The sequence below is a fragment of the Phocoena phocoena genome, chromosome 20, assembly GCF_963924675.1.
Source record: "Phocoena phocoena chromosome 20, mPhoPho1.1, whole genome shotgun sequence".
NCBI classification, from domain to species: domain Eukaryota; kingdom Metazoa; phylum Chordata; class Mammalia; order Artiodactyla; family Phocoenidae; genus Phocoena; species Phocoena phocoena.
Genome location: NC_089238.1, coordinates 1,376,810 through 1,395,574, shown reverse-complemented (window position 1 = coordinate 1,395,574; position 18,765 = coordinate 1,376,810). Strand labels below are relative to the sequence as shown.

The window sequence follows — 18,765 nt, the reverse complement described above, 5'->3', positions numbered from 1 at the left end:
CACTGCCCTAAAAATTCTCCACCTTTTTATCCCTCCCTCCTGCCTAAGGCCTGGTAACCACTGATATTTTTACTGTCTCCATAGATTTGCCTTGTCCAGAATGTCAGATTTGAAATCATACAGTACGTAGCCTTTTCAGATTGGCTTCTTTGCCTTAGTAATATGCATTTAAGTTTCCTCCATGTCTTGTCGTGGCTTGATAGCTCATTTCTTTTTAGAGCTGAATAGTATTTCCTTGTCTGTATGTACTACAGTTTATTTATCCATTCACCTCCTGGACATCTTGCTTGCTTCCAAGATGGAACATTGGCAGTTATGAATTAAGTTGCTAAAACCATCCATGATGTGCAGGTTTTTGTGTGGACAAACGTTTTCAATTCCTTTGGGTAAATACCAAGGAACAAAATTTCTGGATTGTATGGTAAGTCTATGTTTAGTTTTTTAAGACACTGCAAGACTGTCTTGCAAAGTGGCTGTGCCACTTGCATTCCACCCAGCAATGAATGAGAGTTCCTGTTGCTAAACATCCTCACCAGCATTTGGTGTTTTCAGTGTGTGAGCTTTCTTTTAATTCTGCTCTGGTCACAGCTTTCCCATTTTCAGTCGATGCCAACCCCATCCTTCCAGTTGCTGAGACTAAAAATTCTAGGTATCATCCTTGACTCATTCTTTTTCTCATACCACAGAACCAGCCCCATAGGAAATCTGATTGGGTCCACTTTCAAAATATATCTTGAGTCTCACGACTTTTCATCACTATGTCTGCCCCCAGCCTGATTAGCACCATCCTCTAGCTGGATTTTTGCAGTGGTCATCTAACTGATTTTCTGTATCCTAAGCTTGTTTTTTTGCAGTCTATTCTCAACTCTCCAGCCAACATGACCCTTCAACACTATGAGTCAGGTAGTGTCCATCTTTGATTAAAATCCTGGAAAGACTCCTCCTTTTACTTAAAGAAAATTCAAAAGTTTTGCAAGACCCTGAGGCACTTCACAGGCCTTTAGCCCATGTTCCTCTCGACCTCCTTTTTTTTTTTTTTTTTTTTTTTTGAATTAAAAAAAGGATATTTATTTAGGGCTTCCCTGGTGGTGTAGTGGTTGAGAGTCCGCCTGCCGATGCAGGGGACGTGGGTTCGTGCCTGGTCTGGGAAGACCCCACATGCCATGGAACGGCTAGGCCCGTGAGCACGGCTGCTGAGCCTGAGCGTCCAGAGCCTGTGCTCCGCAACGGGAGAGGCCACAACAGTGAGAGGCCTGCGTACCGCAAAAAAAAAAAAAGAAAAGAAATTATGTATTTAGGCTGCATTAGGTCTTACTTGCAGCATGTGGGATCTTTAGTTGTGGCACATGTGTGGGATCTAGTTCCCCAGCCAGGGATGGAACCCAGGCCCCCTGTATTGGCAGCGTGGAGTCTTACCCACTGGACCAGCATGGAAGTCCCTCTGACCTCTTTTTTTTTTTTCTATAAATTTACTTATTTATTTTGGCAGCCTTCTCATGTGGTAGCTTCTCTTGTTGCAGAACATGGGCTCTAGGCGCGTGGGCTTCAGTAGTTGTGGCTCACAAGCTCTAGAGCGCAGGCTCAGTAGTTGTGGTGCTCGGGCTTAGTTGCTCCATGGCATGCGGGATCTTCATGGACCAGGGCTCGAACTTGTGTCCCCTGAATTGGCAGGATGATTCTTAACCACTGTGCCATCAGAGAAGTCCCTGACCTCCTTTTTAAAACTCCCTTCCTCACTCACCTAATTCCATGGGCATGAGCACCTGGCTTTGCTTAGGACATGACACTGGCTGATACAGTTCTTGGATATGCACAAAAATGCCACATGACTTAATTAATCATTTTTCAAGTCTTGCCTGAAGTATCCATGAGGTTTCTCATTACTACTCTATTTAATATTACACCGTCTCATTCCCTGCTCTTCCCCGAAATCCAGCTTTTTTCCCCAAAGGCACCTATCATCATACAGCATATCGTATAATTTACTTATTTTTTCATATTTGCATCTTTGCTTCTCTCTTCCATCTGTAAGTATTTTAAAAACAAGGAAATATGAGTGGACTCAAAGTGACATTTGATGTGGTGTGTCCATTAGGTTTTGTAGCTTTGGGGAGTATCTGAGAGAACATTTCTAAACATTTCTTCGATCCTTGCAGTGTACACTACAGGGAAACTGGGCGATGGCTTCTTAAGAAGAGTGAAGCTCCGCCCGGTCCTCGGAGCCGCGAGGCCCCAGCGTCCCTTGTGGTTCCACGCGAGGGCGTCAACGAGTCGCTGCGGCCGATGGCTCAGCGGGAACTACATTACCCAGAAGCCCGTGCGCCGCGCAGCGGCGGCACTGTGGTATTTCCGTACGTGCGGAAGTCTTCTGGGAGGGACTTCCGGTATCTTCGCGGCGGACATTTTGTTGGCTCTTGGTCTACCCATCAGAGCATAACATCGGGAGCTGTGGGTCGATTCAGAGGTTACGGAAAGTGAGAAGGCGCGAGAGGCTACCCTGTCCTCGATGCAGAGTGGCTCGGTGGTGGCAGCGCTCGCGAGAATTCCGCCGCCTGGCCGAGCGACGGCTATGCCCGGTTTCCGACCTGGGATCCCTCCCGAATCTGTGTGGTCCAGACTGTGATGGCGGCGGCCTTGGGGACGGACTGGCTTAGGTGGGTGCTGCGTTCCCCGGATCTTGACGCGTCCCTCCCCCCACCTTCGAATCGTAGGACCCCGAGTGGTGACTATTGAGGCTCTTCTGGTCCAGGCTCTTCTGGTCCAGACTCCAGGGCGTATGCGGATGGAGCCATTTCTTTTTTTTTTTTTTTTTTGCGGTACGTGGGCCTCTCACTCTTGTGGCCTCTCCTGTTGCGGAGCACAGGCTTCGGACGCGCAGGCTCAGCGGCCATGGTTCACAGGCCTAGCCGCCCCGCGGCATGTGGGATCTTCCCGGACCGGGGCACGAACCCGTGTCCCTTGTATCGGCAGGCGGACTCTTAACCACTGCGCCACCTGGGAAGCCCAAGCCGCCATTTCTAATAGCCAGTGTGGTGAGACGTTTAAGAGTGGTACCCCGCTGAGCCACTAGCGGAAGCAAAGATTTGGGGTTGTCACTGATCGGGAACTTTCGGGAAACTGGGGTGTTCACATCTTAAGGAAGCAGAGAGTGTGAGTAGTAATGCTTGGAACGTCAGGGTGAGGCGAGTGCTTTCATTAGGAGGACGTTGGGAGCCGTGGAGGAACATGACGTGATCAGGGATTTTTAAAAGTATTCCCAAAGCTCAGGGGAAAACAAACTAGGGTGGGGTGGAGATGATGAGGATGGAGGCAGGGAGACCGGTGAGGAGGCCACAAACTCCAGGAACGTTGTGTTGGTGACTATACCAGAACAGTGGCAGGGGAGGGATTGGGACTGGATAAATCATTAAATTCTGGAGAGATTTTAAAGATAGAACCAACAGAATTTTCTGGTGTGTTAGATACGGCTGTGAGTGAAAAAGGGATGTGAAGGACCACCCAAGTTTTGTTTTGTTTTTCCCTGAACATCTGAAAGAATGGAAATGGGTAAGTTGGACGAGGGAAGCACCTTTCAGGGGGAACAGGAGTTGAACTTAGGACATGGTAAATCCATAGTGTTTCACAGTATTGGCGTTACATAAGCATTTGGATATGCTGGTCTGGAGTTCTGCATAACAAGCTGGGCTGGAGACCTCTGAGGAGTGAGGTCTTATCAAAGCCTGGAGATGAGATTTAGGGGGAGAATGTTAAGGTTGTTATTTTATGTGGTCCCTGAGGTGAATAAGTACAGGGAAAAGGGGTGGACGTCCCTGAGATTTCCTCCAGAAAGGAGAGGTCCTGGAATATGAAAGGGTTATGGGTGGTGTCAGCAGGAGAGAGAGGGCTGTAGCGTATTAGGAACCTGACCTGAGATGGAGAGCAAGGTGTAAGGTGCTATAAATTTGTCACTCTGTGGACTCAGCATGCCCCTCTGTGGAGCCGAGGAAAAGTCAGCCAGGCTAGTGGAGCAGCCCCACCCCAATCCAGGGCACTGTTACATCAGTTCCCTGACTTATCAGGTGAGGAGAGATGATGAACACCTCTAATGAAGGGCCACCAGCATGCTCACCTTCAGAGGAATATATACCAGGTAGGCTGGTTTGGTGAAAGGATCTAGTGTATACCTGGCAAGTATACGTTAGCAGGCAGTTAAAAATTAAAAATATTTAGGTATGATAAATTTATACCACTGCTTAAATGATTGAAAAAGTTGTCTCTAAGTATTTGATTACAATGAAAAGTCTTAAATATCAAGTTTTATTAAAGACTTAAAAACAAACCCAAAACTTACAAGAACCTATTATGTACTTCATTCAAGCCAAAAACTGTTAAGAATGTGGATGGTAAAAGTTATTTCAAAGGTACTTGGCGCCTACTAACACGTTTGATACAGACAGCCCTATTAGGTGGATACCACCATTATCCCTGCTTTGTACGTGAGAACACAGAGAAATCTTGGATCATGGTTACATAGCTGGTAGGAGGCAGCACTAAGGTCTGAGTATCTTAAGTTAGACAATCTGAAATCATCCTCACCAAAGGGCAAGGTAGGGGTGAGAGGAACAGTTTTGAGATCCCACTGTGGTAACCTGCCACTCCCAGCTCCCTCTTCCTGCCAGATTGCTGTGGTGGCAGAAGTGATTAAGATCCCTGCATAGGTGAGTGCAAAGTGTACAGGTCCTCAGTCAACCATGATCTTGGCAACGCATTATGGCAGATAATGGTGTCTTGGGAATCTTAGCCTACCCTTCTGCCTGCCATTGGGTTTGGGGATCCTGGTGTCACCAGAGGCCTTGTGCCCTGCAAACTATTCTGGAATTATATGGAAGGGTTTCCATTTTCAGCAAGTAATGGGAAGAAGTATGGAACAGTGCCCATGGGAACCATCATATGCAAATACATCACTTGAGACTGAACTGGTCATTTTCGGGGAACTTTAGTTCTCCATTATGTCTAGTGATCAGAGAGTAGGGGACAGGTTTCAGCTCTGAAATGGCAGCCTGTGGAGCTGGGCTTCTGTTCTGAAAGTGGTGGGACCCATGGAAAGTTTGGACCAGAGAAGGGAGTGATCTTATTCTGGTCAGGGTTTCTCTCTGCACAGTGAAGAAAAGACTATGGGGGTAGTAAAGAGGACTGCTGATGATGGCTGGGCCAGAGTGGTGACTACAGGGGTAAGAGACAAGTGCTTGGATTCTGGTGGGGTTTTTATTTATTTATTTATTTATTTATTTATTTTTGTTTTTATTTTTAAAGTAGGACCAACCAGATTTTCTGATGTGGAGTGTGAGAGAAAGATCGGAAAGTCAGAGATGACCCCACTGTTTTTTGCCTGAGAAGACAAAGTTGGTGGTGAGAGTAACTTTCAGAGGTAATATCCAGAGTTAGGTTTTGATCATGTTGAATCTGCAGTGGTCCAAAGGCATCTGAGTTGACATATCAAGTGGACAGCTGGACACATGGGTATGGAGTTCAGAGGAGGGATTCAAGTTGGAGACATCCACAAGGTGACAGCCAGTATGTGATTAGGGTAGAGCTGTGTATCAGATTTAGAGAGAGAACCTTTATGTCATGGTGGCAGTGCCTTTGGGGGTCTGGAAAGGAAGTGGGCACAGTGGAGTAGAAGTAAGAGTTACCTTAGAGGCAAGAAAAGGGAGGTTAGTGTCCACAGTGAGCAGGGAAAATAGGATCTAGCAGTTGATGAAAGGGAGAAAGTAGACATGAGATGAATTCTGAGGTAAAGCAGTAATAGAAATGACATGAAAGACCAAAGCTGGTCCTTCTTCCCCTCTCCGTGTGCTTTTCAGGTTTTTGTGGTGACCTTTGGTGGGGACTGGGGAGTTTTAGTTGAGCTGGTAGGTTAGTTCAGAGCTAAATTGGGTCAGCTGCAGAGTCACTATGCTTGGGGTAGAAGGCCAGTGGGTATGGGCTTTGAATGAGAGTTTAGTGGTAAGTGTTAAGCCTGTGACTGATGAGGGTATAGCATCCCCAGCATTCAGTAGCAAGGTGGAAAAGGTCTGGCTTTATCTCATAATCTGCATGTGCTTCTGAATTGCTGAAGTTTAATCAAGGAAGGAAGAAATTAAAAGCTGAGTTTGGAAATACCTATGGCAGTGGAGGCTGTTAACTGGCGATGGATGTAACCCTGGATGCATTAACCAAGCATTCTCTGGATGCCACGTGCAGGTTTACATCTGGGAGGTACCTACTTTAGGAGCCTCCTTAGATAACGAGGGAGGTGTGGTCTAAAGAGTGATGTGTCCATGGAGATGGAATCTGAATTCATGGCCTGGGGGCTCAGGTACTGAGGGATTTAAGGGGAACGTGGAGGTCAAATTTGTGTATGAGAGGCATAATCTCTGGATCCCATGGGATCTAGCTGGCTGGAGAAGGGTTGGTTCCTGCCTGCCAGGCCCAGACTATACAGGGTGTCTATCTGTCCACTTGCTTTTTGTTCTAGGCTGGGTGAAATGATTAATGGAAAATGAGGAAAGAGGAGGCATCAATTACACCAGGGCCTGCTGTATTGTTTTGCGTTGGGGAGCTGGGGAGGAATGTGAAATTGTGGTGGATACACTGGGAATCCTGGGGAGAGAGGCTACCCTTGTGCTCTTGTGCTGTTCATGTAGGATCATGTGACTTTTGAGGGTGTGTTTGTGTATTTTTCCTGGGAGCAATGGGGACCTCTTGATAAAGCTCAGAGACTCTCATATCACAATGCAGTGCCTTCTATGCTTTGCTCTTATGGTTTTCCTGGGTAAGGCCCTGCATATCCCAGTTTTCTGGGCTATGTTCTGCTCTTCCTGTTTTTCCCCTAGAAGTTGTGATTTCCTCCCTATAGCTGGACCGTGAGCACTCCCTCACATACATCCTCTGGGTGCCAGGTCTTGGCTGGGTATGCTCCCTATGCTTTCTGACTTCTGTTGCCCCAAAATTACCAGGAAGGATTTGAAGGTCAAGAGTCTTATGGTCAGCCCAGTGGATACTACCCTGCCTGGATTCTTCCTGGGTGGATGGCTCTGTCTACATTCATGATGCCTTTTTGCTCCAGATTATGTCCCCTTTCTTTAATTGACATTCCCTTGGGCCTGTCTCTATCATGAATTACAGTTATGGTCACTGATTGTGGGGCCCATAGATTGTTCCTTTAAGGTTTTCATTTTGTATTTAATCTCTCCTGGGTGGGCTACCCTGGGCCATTGCTTTCCTCTTCGCTTGCCCTGTCTTTCCTGTGTGACTTGTATCTTCTAGATCCTCTGTGGTTGCTGAACTGTAGCAGGGGAAAGATGAGTGCCTGATTGAGAGGTCCTGACTAGCCACAGCAAAAGAGACATGGACAGGCCCTGGTGAGTGGGAGTCTGGGCAGGATATAACTTCAAGGATGGGTTCAAATAGCAACAGAAACCTGTCCTATGCCCACTGCTGTTTGGTGCCCAGGCTATAGGCCATACCTTATTTCTCTTTTCCTCCGCATTCTGGACTCTTTACATACTTTTCACTTCTATTCTGATCTGTGACCCAGGCCTGCCCACCCCACTCATCAGTGCTCTCTACTGCTCCCTCTGTGGTGCTGTCATCTGTTGGACAATGTTAATGTGTCATGAAACATAAGCATGTACTTAAATAGTTTTTGAATACCAGTTACTCATTTTAAATCACATTTTCTGGGCCTGGACATAACATTTCTGGATAGTACTCACCTGTCACCAATAGTCAAGGCCCTTCTAAAAGTCATTTGCAAGGTGTGAGTTGGAGATCTTGCCTGCCTCTTCTCTCTCAGCTACACCCCATCCTGTGTCTTTGCTGTAAGGCCTTCCCCATTCTGTGACCCAGAGTCCAGTACCGCACAGCAGCTCTTTCTTTAACCTAATCCCAAAGCTGCTGTCCTGCCAGCAACCCTGTGGACTCAATCCTGGGTATGCTAGATGCTAGATACACATTTGTGATGGGAATGCCCACTCCCACTGAAGACAGCATGCTGTTCAGCAGCATTTTTCTGCTTTCAGGTTGTTGGCATGGAGTGGAGAATGAAGAGGCACCTTCTGAGCAGAGTGTTTCTGTAGCAGTGTCACACGTTCATACTTTCAAGGCAGATTCATCAACCCAGATGGCTCACCCTTGTGACTTATGTGGCCCAATCTTGAAAGATATTTTGCACCTGGATGAACACCAAGAAACACACCATGGACTGAAACCTTACACGTGTGGGGCATGTGGGAGACAATTCTGGTTCAGTGTAAACTTTGACCAGCACCAGAAGCTGTACAATGTAGAGAAAGTCTTAAGAGGAGACAAAGGCAAGACCTCATTTGTGAAGAACTGTAGGGCCTGTGAAGAACCTCACCTGTCAGAGAAGCCCTTTGCATGTGAGGAGGAGCAGAAGAACTTCCAGACCAGTTTGGGCAGTCACCAGCAAAAGGCCACCCACAGCAAGAGGAAAACAAGGAGCACTGAGAGTGGGGAGGTCTATCACATTAGACAAATGCATTACAAGTGCAGCGAATGTGGGAAAGCTTTCAGTCGCAAAGATACACTTGTCCAGCACCAGAGAATCCATACTGGAGAAAAGCCTTATGAGTGCAATGAATGTGGGAAAGCGTTCAGCCGCAAAGCCACACTTGTCCAGCACCAGAGAATCCACACAGGAGAAAGGCCTTATGAGTGCAGTGAATGTGGAAAAGCCTTTAGCCGCAAGGACAACCTTACTCAGCACAAAAGAATTCACACTGGAGAAATGCCTTATAAGTGTGGCGAATGTGGCAAATACTTCAGCCATCACTCCAACCTAATTGTACACCAGAGAGTTCACAATGGAGCAAGGCCTTATAAGTGCCACGATTGTGGGAAAGTCTTCAGACACAAATCCACACTTGTTCAGCATGAGAGTATCCACACTGGAGAAAATCCTTATGTTTGCAGTGAATGTGGGAAATCGTTTGGCCACAAATATACCCTTATTAAACACCAGAGAATTCATACTGAGGCAAGGCCTTTTGAGTGCACTGAATGTGGGAAATTTTTTAGTCGAAGCTCTGACTTTATTGCACACCAGAGAGTTCACACAGGTGAAAGGCCTTTTGTGTGCAGCAAATGTGGGAAAGATTTCATCAGAACCTCCCACCTTGTTCGGCACCAAAAAGTTCACACTGGAGAAAGGCCATATGAATGCAATGAATGTGGGAAATCGTATAGCTTAAGCTCCCATCTCATTAGGCACCAGAAAGTTCACACTGCCGGAAGGCTTTAGGAGTGCTTCCAACACAACAGAACGCATGGCGAGGAGCTCTGTGTCTGCCTTTAGAGAGGGAGACATCAATCGTGTCGAACCACATATATCTGGACATTAATACTGTGGAGTATTTTATGAATGCCAGGTGCAGGGGAAGCTTTCAGAAGCTATGTTGCACTTTCAGACCTGCTCAGGTTCCTTGCCAAATTTGTTAGTGCCTGTGGCTGAAACCATCTCAACTCAACCAGCTTAATTACCCTAATATTTTTAGGGGAGGCAGAACTTCATGCTCTCTTCAATCCCTGGAGGAAATTATAAGAAATCTGAATTAAATGGTGGTCCTCATTTGCTTCCTTACGACCGGAAAAGGTATGGACATGATCCACCTTTAGCCACGATGATCTAAGCTGTGCTCTGGTAGCAGAAAAGGTTTACTTTATTCATGGACATTGTTGGTCTCATGTGATACTTGTGATGAATTTTTCCAGCCTCCAAGTCACCCAGGCTGGATAACTACTTGACTCATGTTGCTCTGGTTTGTATGGTAATAAATACCTTATTATTTAAGCCACCTTTAATCTCAGAGGTTCTTTTTAGTTGTCTGGAGTGGTTTAGAATCCATTAGACTCTGCCAAACTGAAGAGGTAAACTGTTTGTGGTGGGCTCCCAACTGTGTGCCTCAAATAGAACAGGTTGGCAGAGAACAGTTCTCAGTCCAATCTTGGTGTTAATTTCCATTGCTGACAAAAGCTTGGGTGAGAATTCAGGGCTTTGTGGGCCTGATTTTGTCTAGATTTCAGAGTTATTCGAGGGTCCAGACATCACCTTGAGAAGGGTGGTATTGTAACAACCTACAACATGTTTGGGAGCAGCATGGCTTCAGTGTCTTGTTTTCACCATATATGCCACATTCCCTGGCACTGTTGAGGGGCAGCTGTTCCTCAGGACCTGCCAAGTGCCATATGCCCTGAAGGCCAGAATCTGGTACAGGAGTCACTGGCTGTAAGACTTACTGTGTCCAGGAAGGAAACAAAATTGATGCAGAAACACTGGGTGTGAATAATTGGGATTGGAGAGACTGCTGCAAACGAGAATGGGTGTGCCCATGCTAAAAACACATCCATAAACATTCAAGTCACTATCGCTGGATGAGATCATGTATGGAGATTGTCATGCTCTCTGGGGCTGTCTCATTCTTATGACCAGGGTCAGTGGCAGAGCAAAGAATGTAGTTTTCCTCAATTTCTGTGCCTCCTTGGGCTCTTCAGCTGATACTGCATGGGCAGGAATCCTGGGACTGAGAATAGAACTGTAGTCAACATGCAGTATACTGCCCACACTGTACAGTTTGGTAAGCCTTAATACATGTATACACATTTGAAATCGTCTAGTCATGATATTGGATATATCCATCACCCTTTCTCAGTGCCTTTCCTAATACTTTACCTACCACCCCTAAGCAACCATTGATTGACTTTCAGTATAGATAAATTTGCCTTTTCTAGAATTTTATTTAAGTGGAACCTTAAAAGTTTACTTCTGTCTGCTGTCTTGCAACATGATTATTTTGAGAATCATCTATAGCTCATTCTCTTTATTGCTGAGTAATGTTCTATATGGATATACCACGCCATATCAATATATCTTAAATGATATTTGGAGTTCCCCCGCCCAGATTCTAAATATAAAAATAAAGCTGCTGCAAATATTCATGTGCAAGTCTTTTTATGGACATTTAGCTGAGGACATTTCTAAAAAGTGTTGAAAGTTGTGGCCTCGTTTCTTCTTACTGATTATAGTAAAATGTGATAGGGAAAAGTAAATATAGGGAAGACGTGAAAAACAGAAAAGACCCAAGACTTGATGATTTGGGAAATTCTCAGCAAATTTTTTTTTTTTAAGACCTTTTTTTTTTTTTTAATTTATTTTTGGCTGCCTTGGGTCTTCATTGCTGCGTGCAGGCTTTCTCTAGTTCAGGCGAGTGGGGGCTACTCTTCATTGCAGTGTGCAGTCTTCTTACTGCGATGGCTTCTCTTGTTGTGGAGCATTGGCTCTAGGTGTGTGGGCTTCAGTGTTTGTGGCACGTGGGCTCAAGTTGTGGCTCATGCGCTCTAAGCCCGTGCGCCACAACTACTGAGCCTGAGCTCTAGAGCCTGCAAGCCACAACTGCTGAGTCCAGGTGCCACAACTACTGAAGCCTGCGCACCTAGAGCCCGTGTTCCACAAGAGAATCCAGGACAATGAGAAGCCCGCACACTGTGATGAAGAGTAGACCCCACTCACTCCAATTAGAGAAAGCCCATGCACAGCAACGAAGACCCAATGCAGTCATCCATAGATAAATAAATACATAAACCATGCCCTTTGATTTAAAAAAAAATAAAAAATTTAAAAACCAAAGTAGGCAAAAGGAAGGAAAGGATAAAGAGCAGAAATTAATAGAATAGGTAATAGAAAAATCAGTGAACTCCAAAACTCCTTCAGATCAAGAGAATTGATAGATCTCTAGGTAGATTGATCAGAAAAAAAGAAAAAATTACCAATACGAAGAATGAAAGATGGGATGGCACTAAAGACATTAAAAGGATTATATGTGATATTTATTTATTTTGTTGCGCCAGGTCTTAGTTGTGGCAGGCAGCTTCCTTAGTTGCAGCATGCAGACTCTTAGTTGCGACATACATGTGGGATCTAGTTCCCTGACCAGGGATCAAACCCAGGCCCCCTACCTTGGGGGCATGGAGTCTTAACCACTGTGCCACCAGGGAAGTCCCTATATGTGATATTTTAAACACTTTCCAACAACTCTACAAAAACCAGAAATTGAGAAAAAAATTTCTTGAAATACTCCAACTACTCAGGTTCACTGAGGAAGAAATGAGTAATCTCAAGTGCCCTCTATTATAGATATTGAATTGGTAGTTTAAAATTTTCCTACTATGATTTCATGCCAAGATGACTAATGACTTCTAGACATTTAAGGAAGGAATAATTCCAATTCCACTCAAATTATTTTTTTTAAGATGGAAGTCTTCTCAGCTAGTTTTGTGAGATTAGCTTTAACTTGATACCAAAATCAGGCAGTACTGTTAATAGCAAACTGCAGACCAACACCCACATGTACATAGATGAAAAACATCCTTAACAAAATATTAGGAAATTCAAAACCCTGTCATAATTTGGGATAAAAATGATCATCTTTCAGGTGATTAAAGATGCAATTTACTGTGAAAACATGGTAATACAATACCTGCATGTACCAAAACAGCTTCACGTGGGAAAAGCACAAGGGATAGAACTTCCTGGAGAAAATGACCAATCTGGATCTGACCCTGTGGTTGATCAGATCTCGTTTAATATGAACCACTGATGCTCTGTTTTTTTGTTTTACAAACTGCATTGTAAATACTGTCTTTTCTGTAAACAATAGTCTGCCTACTCCTTGGCCAAATATGCTCCTTGCTTCTTTCATGTCTCTTACTTTTGTGTGACAGTTTTTCAAGAGACTTTTCTATACTCCCTGTTTTCCTATCCTGAACTCTTGTTTCTGTGGGATCTCACCCTGTCTTATAACTGATATACCATCTAACAGTTCTCAAATGGATGTATTCAGCCAAGTTACTTCTCCCAAATTTCAGAGTTGTACCTAATTCCTACTGGACATTATCCTTAGATGTCTGGCAGTTACCTGAGACTGAATAGGTTCATAACTAAGCTCCTCCTTTTATTTTTCCAAATCTTGACTTTATTTGTTTGTTTTTTTTTTTTTTGCAGTACGCGAGTGTCTTACTCTTGTGGCCTCTCCCATTGCAGAGCACAGGCTCTGGACATGCAGGCTCAGCGGCGATGGCTCACGGGCCTACCTGCTCCACGGCATGAGGGATCTTCTCAGACCGGGGCACGAACCCATGTCCCCTGCATCAGCAGGTGGACTCTCAACTACTGCGCCACCAGGGAAGCCCTTGACTTTATTTTTTAATATAGAAAATTTACTTTTGGAAGCCAACACTAATTTTCCCCCTAACATAATTCTTTACCTGTTAAACAAAATAAAGTACTGAGACTTCCCTGCCAGTCCAGTGGTTAATACTTGGCCTTCCAATGCAGGGGGTGCAAGTTCAATCCCTGGTTGGGGAGTTAAGATCCCACATGCCTCAGGGCCAAAAAACCAAAACATAAAACAGAAGCATATTGTAACAAATTCAATAGACTTAAAGTACTAATTCTATATACATCACATGTACCATACAAAAATGTATCCAAAGTTTCTATTTCCCTAAAAACGTACTCCAGGGGCTTCGCTGGCAGTCCACTGGTTAAGACTCTGCACTTCCACTGCCAAGGGCAGCGGTTTGATCCCTGGTCAGGGAACTATGATCCTGCAAGCCACGTGGTGTGCGCAAAAAGGAATAATAATAAAAAATTTAAAAAGTAATAAAAACCTACTCCAACTTCAACCTCCCCTATTTATTTCAAGAGCACCTCATATTCCAGTTGTCCAGGCAAAAATTCTCAGATTCATCCTCGAAGCCTCTGTTTCTCTCCTCACGTCTATCACATAGGAGTCCTGTTGCCTTCACCTTCCAAAGCTACCAGGGTTTGACTACTTTTCATCATCCACCCTGCTCCCTCCAAGTCACAACCACCATCATCTCACACTCAGAATCTTCTACATGGTTTCTGTGCTTCCACCTAGCCCCTTCCACAGCATTTTAAAAAATTTATTGGGGCTTCCCTGGTGGCGCAGTGGTTGAGAGTCCGCCTGCCGATGCAGGGGACATGGGTTCATACCCCGGTCTGGGAAGATCCCACGTGCCGCGGAGCGGCTGGGTCCGTGAGACATAGCCGCTGAGCCTGCGCGTCCAGAGCCTGTGCTCCGCAACAGGAGAGGCCACAGCAGTGAGAGGCTCATGTACCACAAAAAAAAAAAAAAAAAAATTTATTTATTATTTAAATTTTGGCTGCGTTGGGTCTTCGTTGTGCATGGGCTTTCTCTAGTTGCGTAGAGCAGAGGCTACTCTTCGTTGCGGTGCATGGGCTTCTCATTGCAGTGGCTTCTCTTGTTGCAGAGCACGGGCTCTAGGCACACAGGCTTCAGAAGTTGTGGCACGTGGGCTCAGGAGTTGTGGCTCATGGGCTCTAGAGCACAGGCTCAGTAATTGTGGTACATGGGATTAGCTGCTCCACAGCATGTGGGATCTTCCCGGACCAGGGATCGAACCTGTGTCCCCTGCATTGGCAGGCAGATTCTTGACCACTGCACAACCAGGGAAGTTCCCTGCACCCTGATTTTTATTGCAATTAAAATACATTTTGATGATAACTCCATAGCAGTGTAGATAATTTCCAGATTAATTTGTTACAGCTGCAAAGTTTTACAGTCTGTGTATATGGCAGAGTATGTCTGCTGGTACCCTACTTTTACATTGTTTTCAGAACTGTGCTTTTACATAAAGTACTTCAATAATAATAATAAAAAAACCTTTGCTTTCATAAAGACATTCTCAGGTTGTTTTAAATTTTATTTATTGGCGGCACCAGGTCTTCGTTGCTGTGCACAGGCTTTCTCTCTAGTTGCAGTGAGCAGGGGCTACTCTTCATTGTCATACGTGGGCTTCTCACTGTGATGGCTTTGCTTGTTGTGGAGCACAGACTCTAAGTGCGTGGATTTCAGTAGTTGTGGCTTGCAGGCTCTAGAGCACAGGCTTAGTAGTTATGGTGCACGGGCTTAGTTGCTCCACGTCATGAAGGATCTTCCCGGACCAGAGATCAAACCCGTGTCCCCTGCATTGGCAGGCGGATTCTTAACCACTGAGCCACCAGGGAAGCCCTCAGTTTGCTTTTAATGTCAGGTTAAGCATTGAACACTTTTGGGAATAAGATTTAATATAGTCTTTCTTTTCTTTTTCAGATTCTTCTGACTACAATTAAACATTATCCCTCAGGTACTAATGTGATGGTTTCTACTAACCTAGACTGGGTGATTATCTTCCTCACTCAGATGAAAGTTGGGATCCTGGGTAACTCCTCACTTCTTTGCTTTTATACTTTCACTTTGATCACTGGATGAAGTCTCAGACCCACAGAACAAATCCCCAACTAACTCGTCCTAGCCAACTGCTTAGTTCTTTTCTCCAAAGGGATCCCTCAGGAAATGACAGTGTTTGGACTGAAATATTTCCTGGTCGTTACTGGATATAAACTTGTGTTCTATTTTCATAGAGTAGCCAGAGGGGTTTCCCTCAGCACTACCAGCCTCCTTGGTGGCTTCCTGAGGGGAGGGGGAAGCTGGGGCAAAGTGAGAGTAGCATCGACATATATACACTACCAAATGTAAAACAGATAGCTAGTGGGAAGCAGCAGCATAGCACAGGGAGATCAGTTCGGTGCTTTGTGATGACCAAGAGGGGTGGGATAGGGAGGATTGGAGGGAGGCTCAAGGGGGAGGGGATATGGGGGTATATGTATACATATGGCTGATTCACTTTGTTGTACAACAGAAACTAACACAGTATTGTGAAGCAATTATATTCCAATAAAGATATATTAAGAAAAAAACAGGGCTTCCCTGGTGGCGCAGTGGTTGAGAGTCCGCCAGCAGATGCAGGGGACACGGGTTTGTGCCCCGGTCCGGGAAGATCCCACATGCCATGGAGCGGCTAGGCCTGTGAGCCATGGCCGCTGATCCTGTGCGTCCAGAGCCTGTGCTCCACAACGGGAGAGGCCACAACAGTGAGAGGCCCGAGTACCGCAAAAAAACAAAACAAAACAAAACAACTTTGTCCCAGTAGCTCTAAGTGGATGGAGGTCAAAATTAGAATCCCAAAGTACACTGGCTTCTGCTGTTCCTCTCGCTGGATCCTGAATCTCCTAGTAAATGTGCATGTTGCTATAAAGGTGCATGGCCTAAGCAACACCAAAAATGTAAGTTTGGGAAAAGTATATGAATACTGTTCTGAGCCTACTCCAGACAAAATTACAAGCTCACTGCTGGCAAGGATAATATTTTTCATTGTGTTTTTGTGTCTCATGGTCTGGGCTAGTGGCTCCATGATCCTTGTCCTGCACAGACACAAGCAGCAAGTCCAACACATTCACAGCAACAGCCTCTCCCTGAGACCATCCCACGAGGCCAGAGCCACAGGCACCATCCCGATCTTGGTGAGCTTCTTTGTTTTACTTTATTTCTCTTTCCTCCATTTTGACTTTCTGTGTAGTCGTAAGTGTGAATCCTGCCCAATGGCTGGTGAACACATCTGTGTTCGTGGCTTTATGTTTCCCGACTCTCAGCTCCTTCGTGCTCATCACCCATGACACGCGTGTCTCTAAGTTACGCTTTGTGAAGATTGCTTTTTTCTTCATAGGGTGTAATATGTCCTCTACAGGGCACTAAGTTACCCGTTTCCTTCTTTATTCACATGCAAATATCTACCAAGTGCCAGTTCTCTGAGGTAGCACCGCTCAGTTTGTGGGATCTTAGTTCCTCAACCAGGGATAGAACCCATGCCCCCGGAATGGAAGCACAGTCCTAACCACTGGACTGGCAGGGAAGTCCCATCTCTGAGACAGTTTTTTTTGTTGTTTTTCTTTTTAATTAATTAATTAATTTTTGGCTGTGTTGGGTCTTCGTTTCTATGCTAGGGCTTTCTCTAGTTGCGGCAAGCGGGGGCCACTCTTCATCACGGTGCATGGGCCTCTCACTATCGTGGAGCACAGGCTCCAGACGCACAGGCTCAGTAGCTGTGGCTCATGGGCCTAGTTGCTCGCAGCATGTGGGATCTTTCCAGACCAGGGCTCGAACCCATGTCCCCTGCATTGGCAGGCAGATTCTCAACCACTGCGCCACTAGGGAAGCCCCTGAGGCAGTTCTGATTAAGGTAATGTATTAAAAATTGAATTTAAAACAACAACAACAAAAAACAGAAACTGCCCTATTAGATTTAGCCAAATCGGGACCTATAGGTAAATAGTTACACAAAGACCGTGAACATAGTTTTACCACGTCCTTCAGGAATGGCTGAGGATATTTAGAAATAGTATAAAACTTCCCTGGTGGCACAGTGGATAAGAATCTGCTTGCCATTGCAGGGGACACAGGTTTGAGCCCTGTTCTGGGAAGATCCCACATGCCACGGAGCAACTAAGCCTGTGTGCCACAACTACTGAGACTGCGCTCTAGAGCCTGTAAGCCACAACTACTGAAGCCCATGTGCCTAGAGCCCATGCTCCGCAAAAAGAGAAGCCACTGTAATGAGAAGTCCGCGCACCGCAACAAAGAATAGCACCCCCCCCCTGCCCCTAGAGAAAGCCTACACACAGCAACGAAGACCCAACGCAGCCTAAATAAAGAAATTAAAAAAAACAGAAATAGTATCCCTGGTCAGGGAATTAAGATCCCACATGCCCATGCAGTGTGGGCCTCCGCCACCAAAAAATTTTACAAAAAAGTATTTCAATTTAAGATTTTATTTTACGTAAGATACTCAGGGATTTTATGGCACTTTTTTTTTTTTTTGGCTTTTCTATATTACCACTGGAATTACATTTCATTTTTCTTTTTTTTAAGTTTCTTTACTCAGTTTTATTCTCCTGCGGATATATAGGGGAGTCTTCCAAAGACTTCATGGGATATTCACAATTAACTGTGTGAGGCTGGAATTCCTCTATGTATTTCAAACAAAACATCCTATTGTATCAGATTGAATGCAGAGGCAAAATATTTCATTTCTTGAGAATGTATATACACACACGTGTATACAATTGTGCACCAAATTTTTCCACTATAAAGCTTGATCACACTATTTTGGGTTTACCTTTTCCATTTTTTTAATAGAAATTCATATATTCCCTAAAATTCTTGTTTTAAAAATTGAAGAATAGTTGATTTACAGTGTTGTGTTAGTTTCAGGTGTGTAGCAAAGTGATTCAGTTACACATACATGTTAATATGTATCTATTTTTTGAGATTCCTTTTTCTTATACGTTATTACAAAATATTGAGTATGTAGTTTCCTGTGCTATACAGTAGGTCCTGGTTGTTTATCCCTAATATTCTTTTTGCCTGTGAATACACAGTAGACAAAGAAGAATCCTTAATTCTCCCATTACTTCAAATCTCACAGGACTTAGGTTTGGGAGAGGGGTGGGTACTTTTCATGTCAAACCAACCCAAATGCTTTCCAGTTAGTAAACCAAGGTTGCCAGATGACATTTGCAGACTGCAAACATTGGGTCACTTTCTACTCCAATTCATAACTATAAAATGAAAATTGTGGTCTAGGGCTTGATCCCGCTCTGTTTAATCTCAGTTTACATGGGAACGTGACGCACCCCTAGAGGAAACAATTCCTACCCTACCTTGATGGGATCCCCTCCCAGGCGAAACCACCTCAAAGTAACAGTAAATACTGACTTTGCTCAGACCCCTTCTTACTCAGTCCTTGCCACTCCTTGCTCCTATTTATCCTTTCCTTGTTCATTTTAGATTTTCCAGCAGCAAC

The 18,765-nt window shown here is 44.8% G+C and overlaps 2 protein-coding genes across 2 annotated transcripts; both read left to right on the top strand.

Annotated features, from left to right (window-relative positions):
• Positions 1-2,398: 2,398 nt before the first annotated feature.
• On the top strand, positions 2,399-9,834 carry LOC136141181 (zinc finger protein 134). The gene is made up of 2 exons (XM_065899351.1): positions 2,399-2,654; positions 8,043-9,834. Exon 2 carries the CDS (start codon positions 8,144-8,146, stop codon positions 9,281-9,283), a length of 1,140 nt encoding a protein of 379 aa, XP_065755423.1. The 5' UTR covers positions 2,399-2,654; positions 8,043-8,143; the 3' UTR covers positions 9,284-9,834.
• A 6,232-nt stretch (positions 9,835-16,066) lies between these two features.
• On the top strand, positions 16,067-16,658 carry LOC136140873 (vomeronasal type-1 receptor 1-like). Its single transcript, XM_065899021.1, is given in 2 exon segments — positions 16,067-16,450; positions 16,452-16,658. Coding segments are annotated over 2 exon segments (591 nt in total).
• The last annotated feature ends 2,107 nt before the right edge of the window (positions 16,659-18,765 follow it).

What these genes read in the sequence shown, in the direction of transcription:
- LOC136141181 (XM_065899351.1), top strand. Translation starts at nt 8,144, where the DNA reads ATGGCTCACCCTTGTGACTTATGTGGCCCAATCTTGAAAGATATTTTG.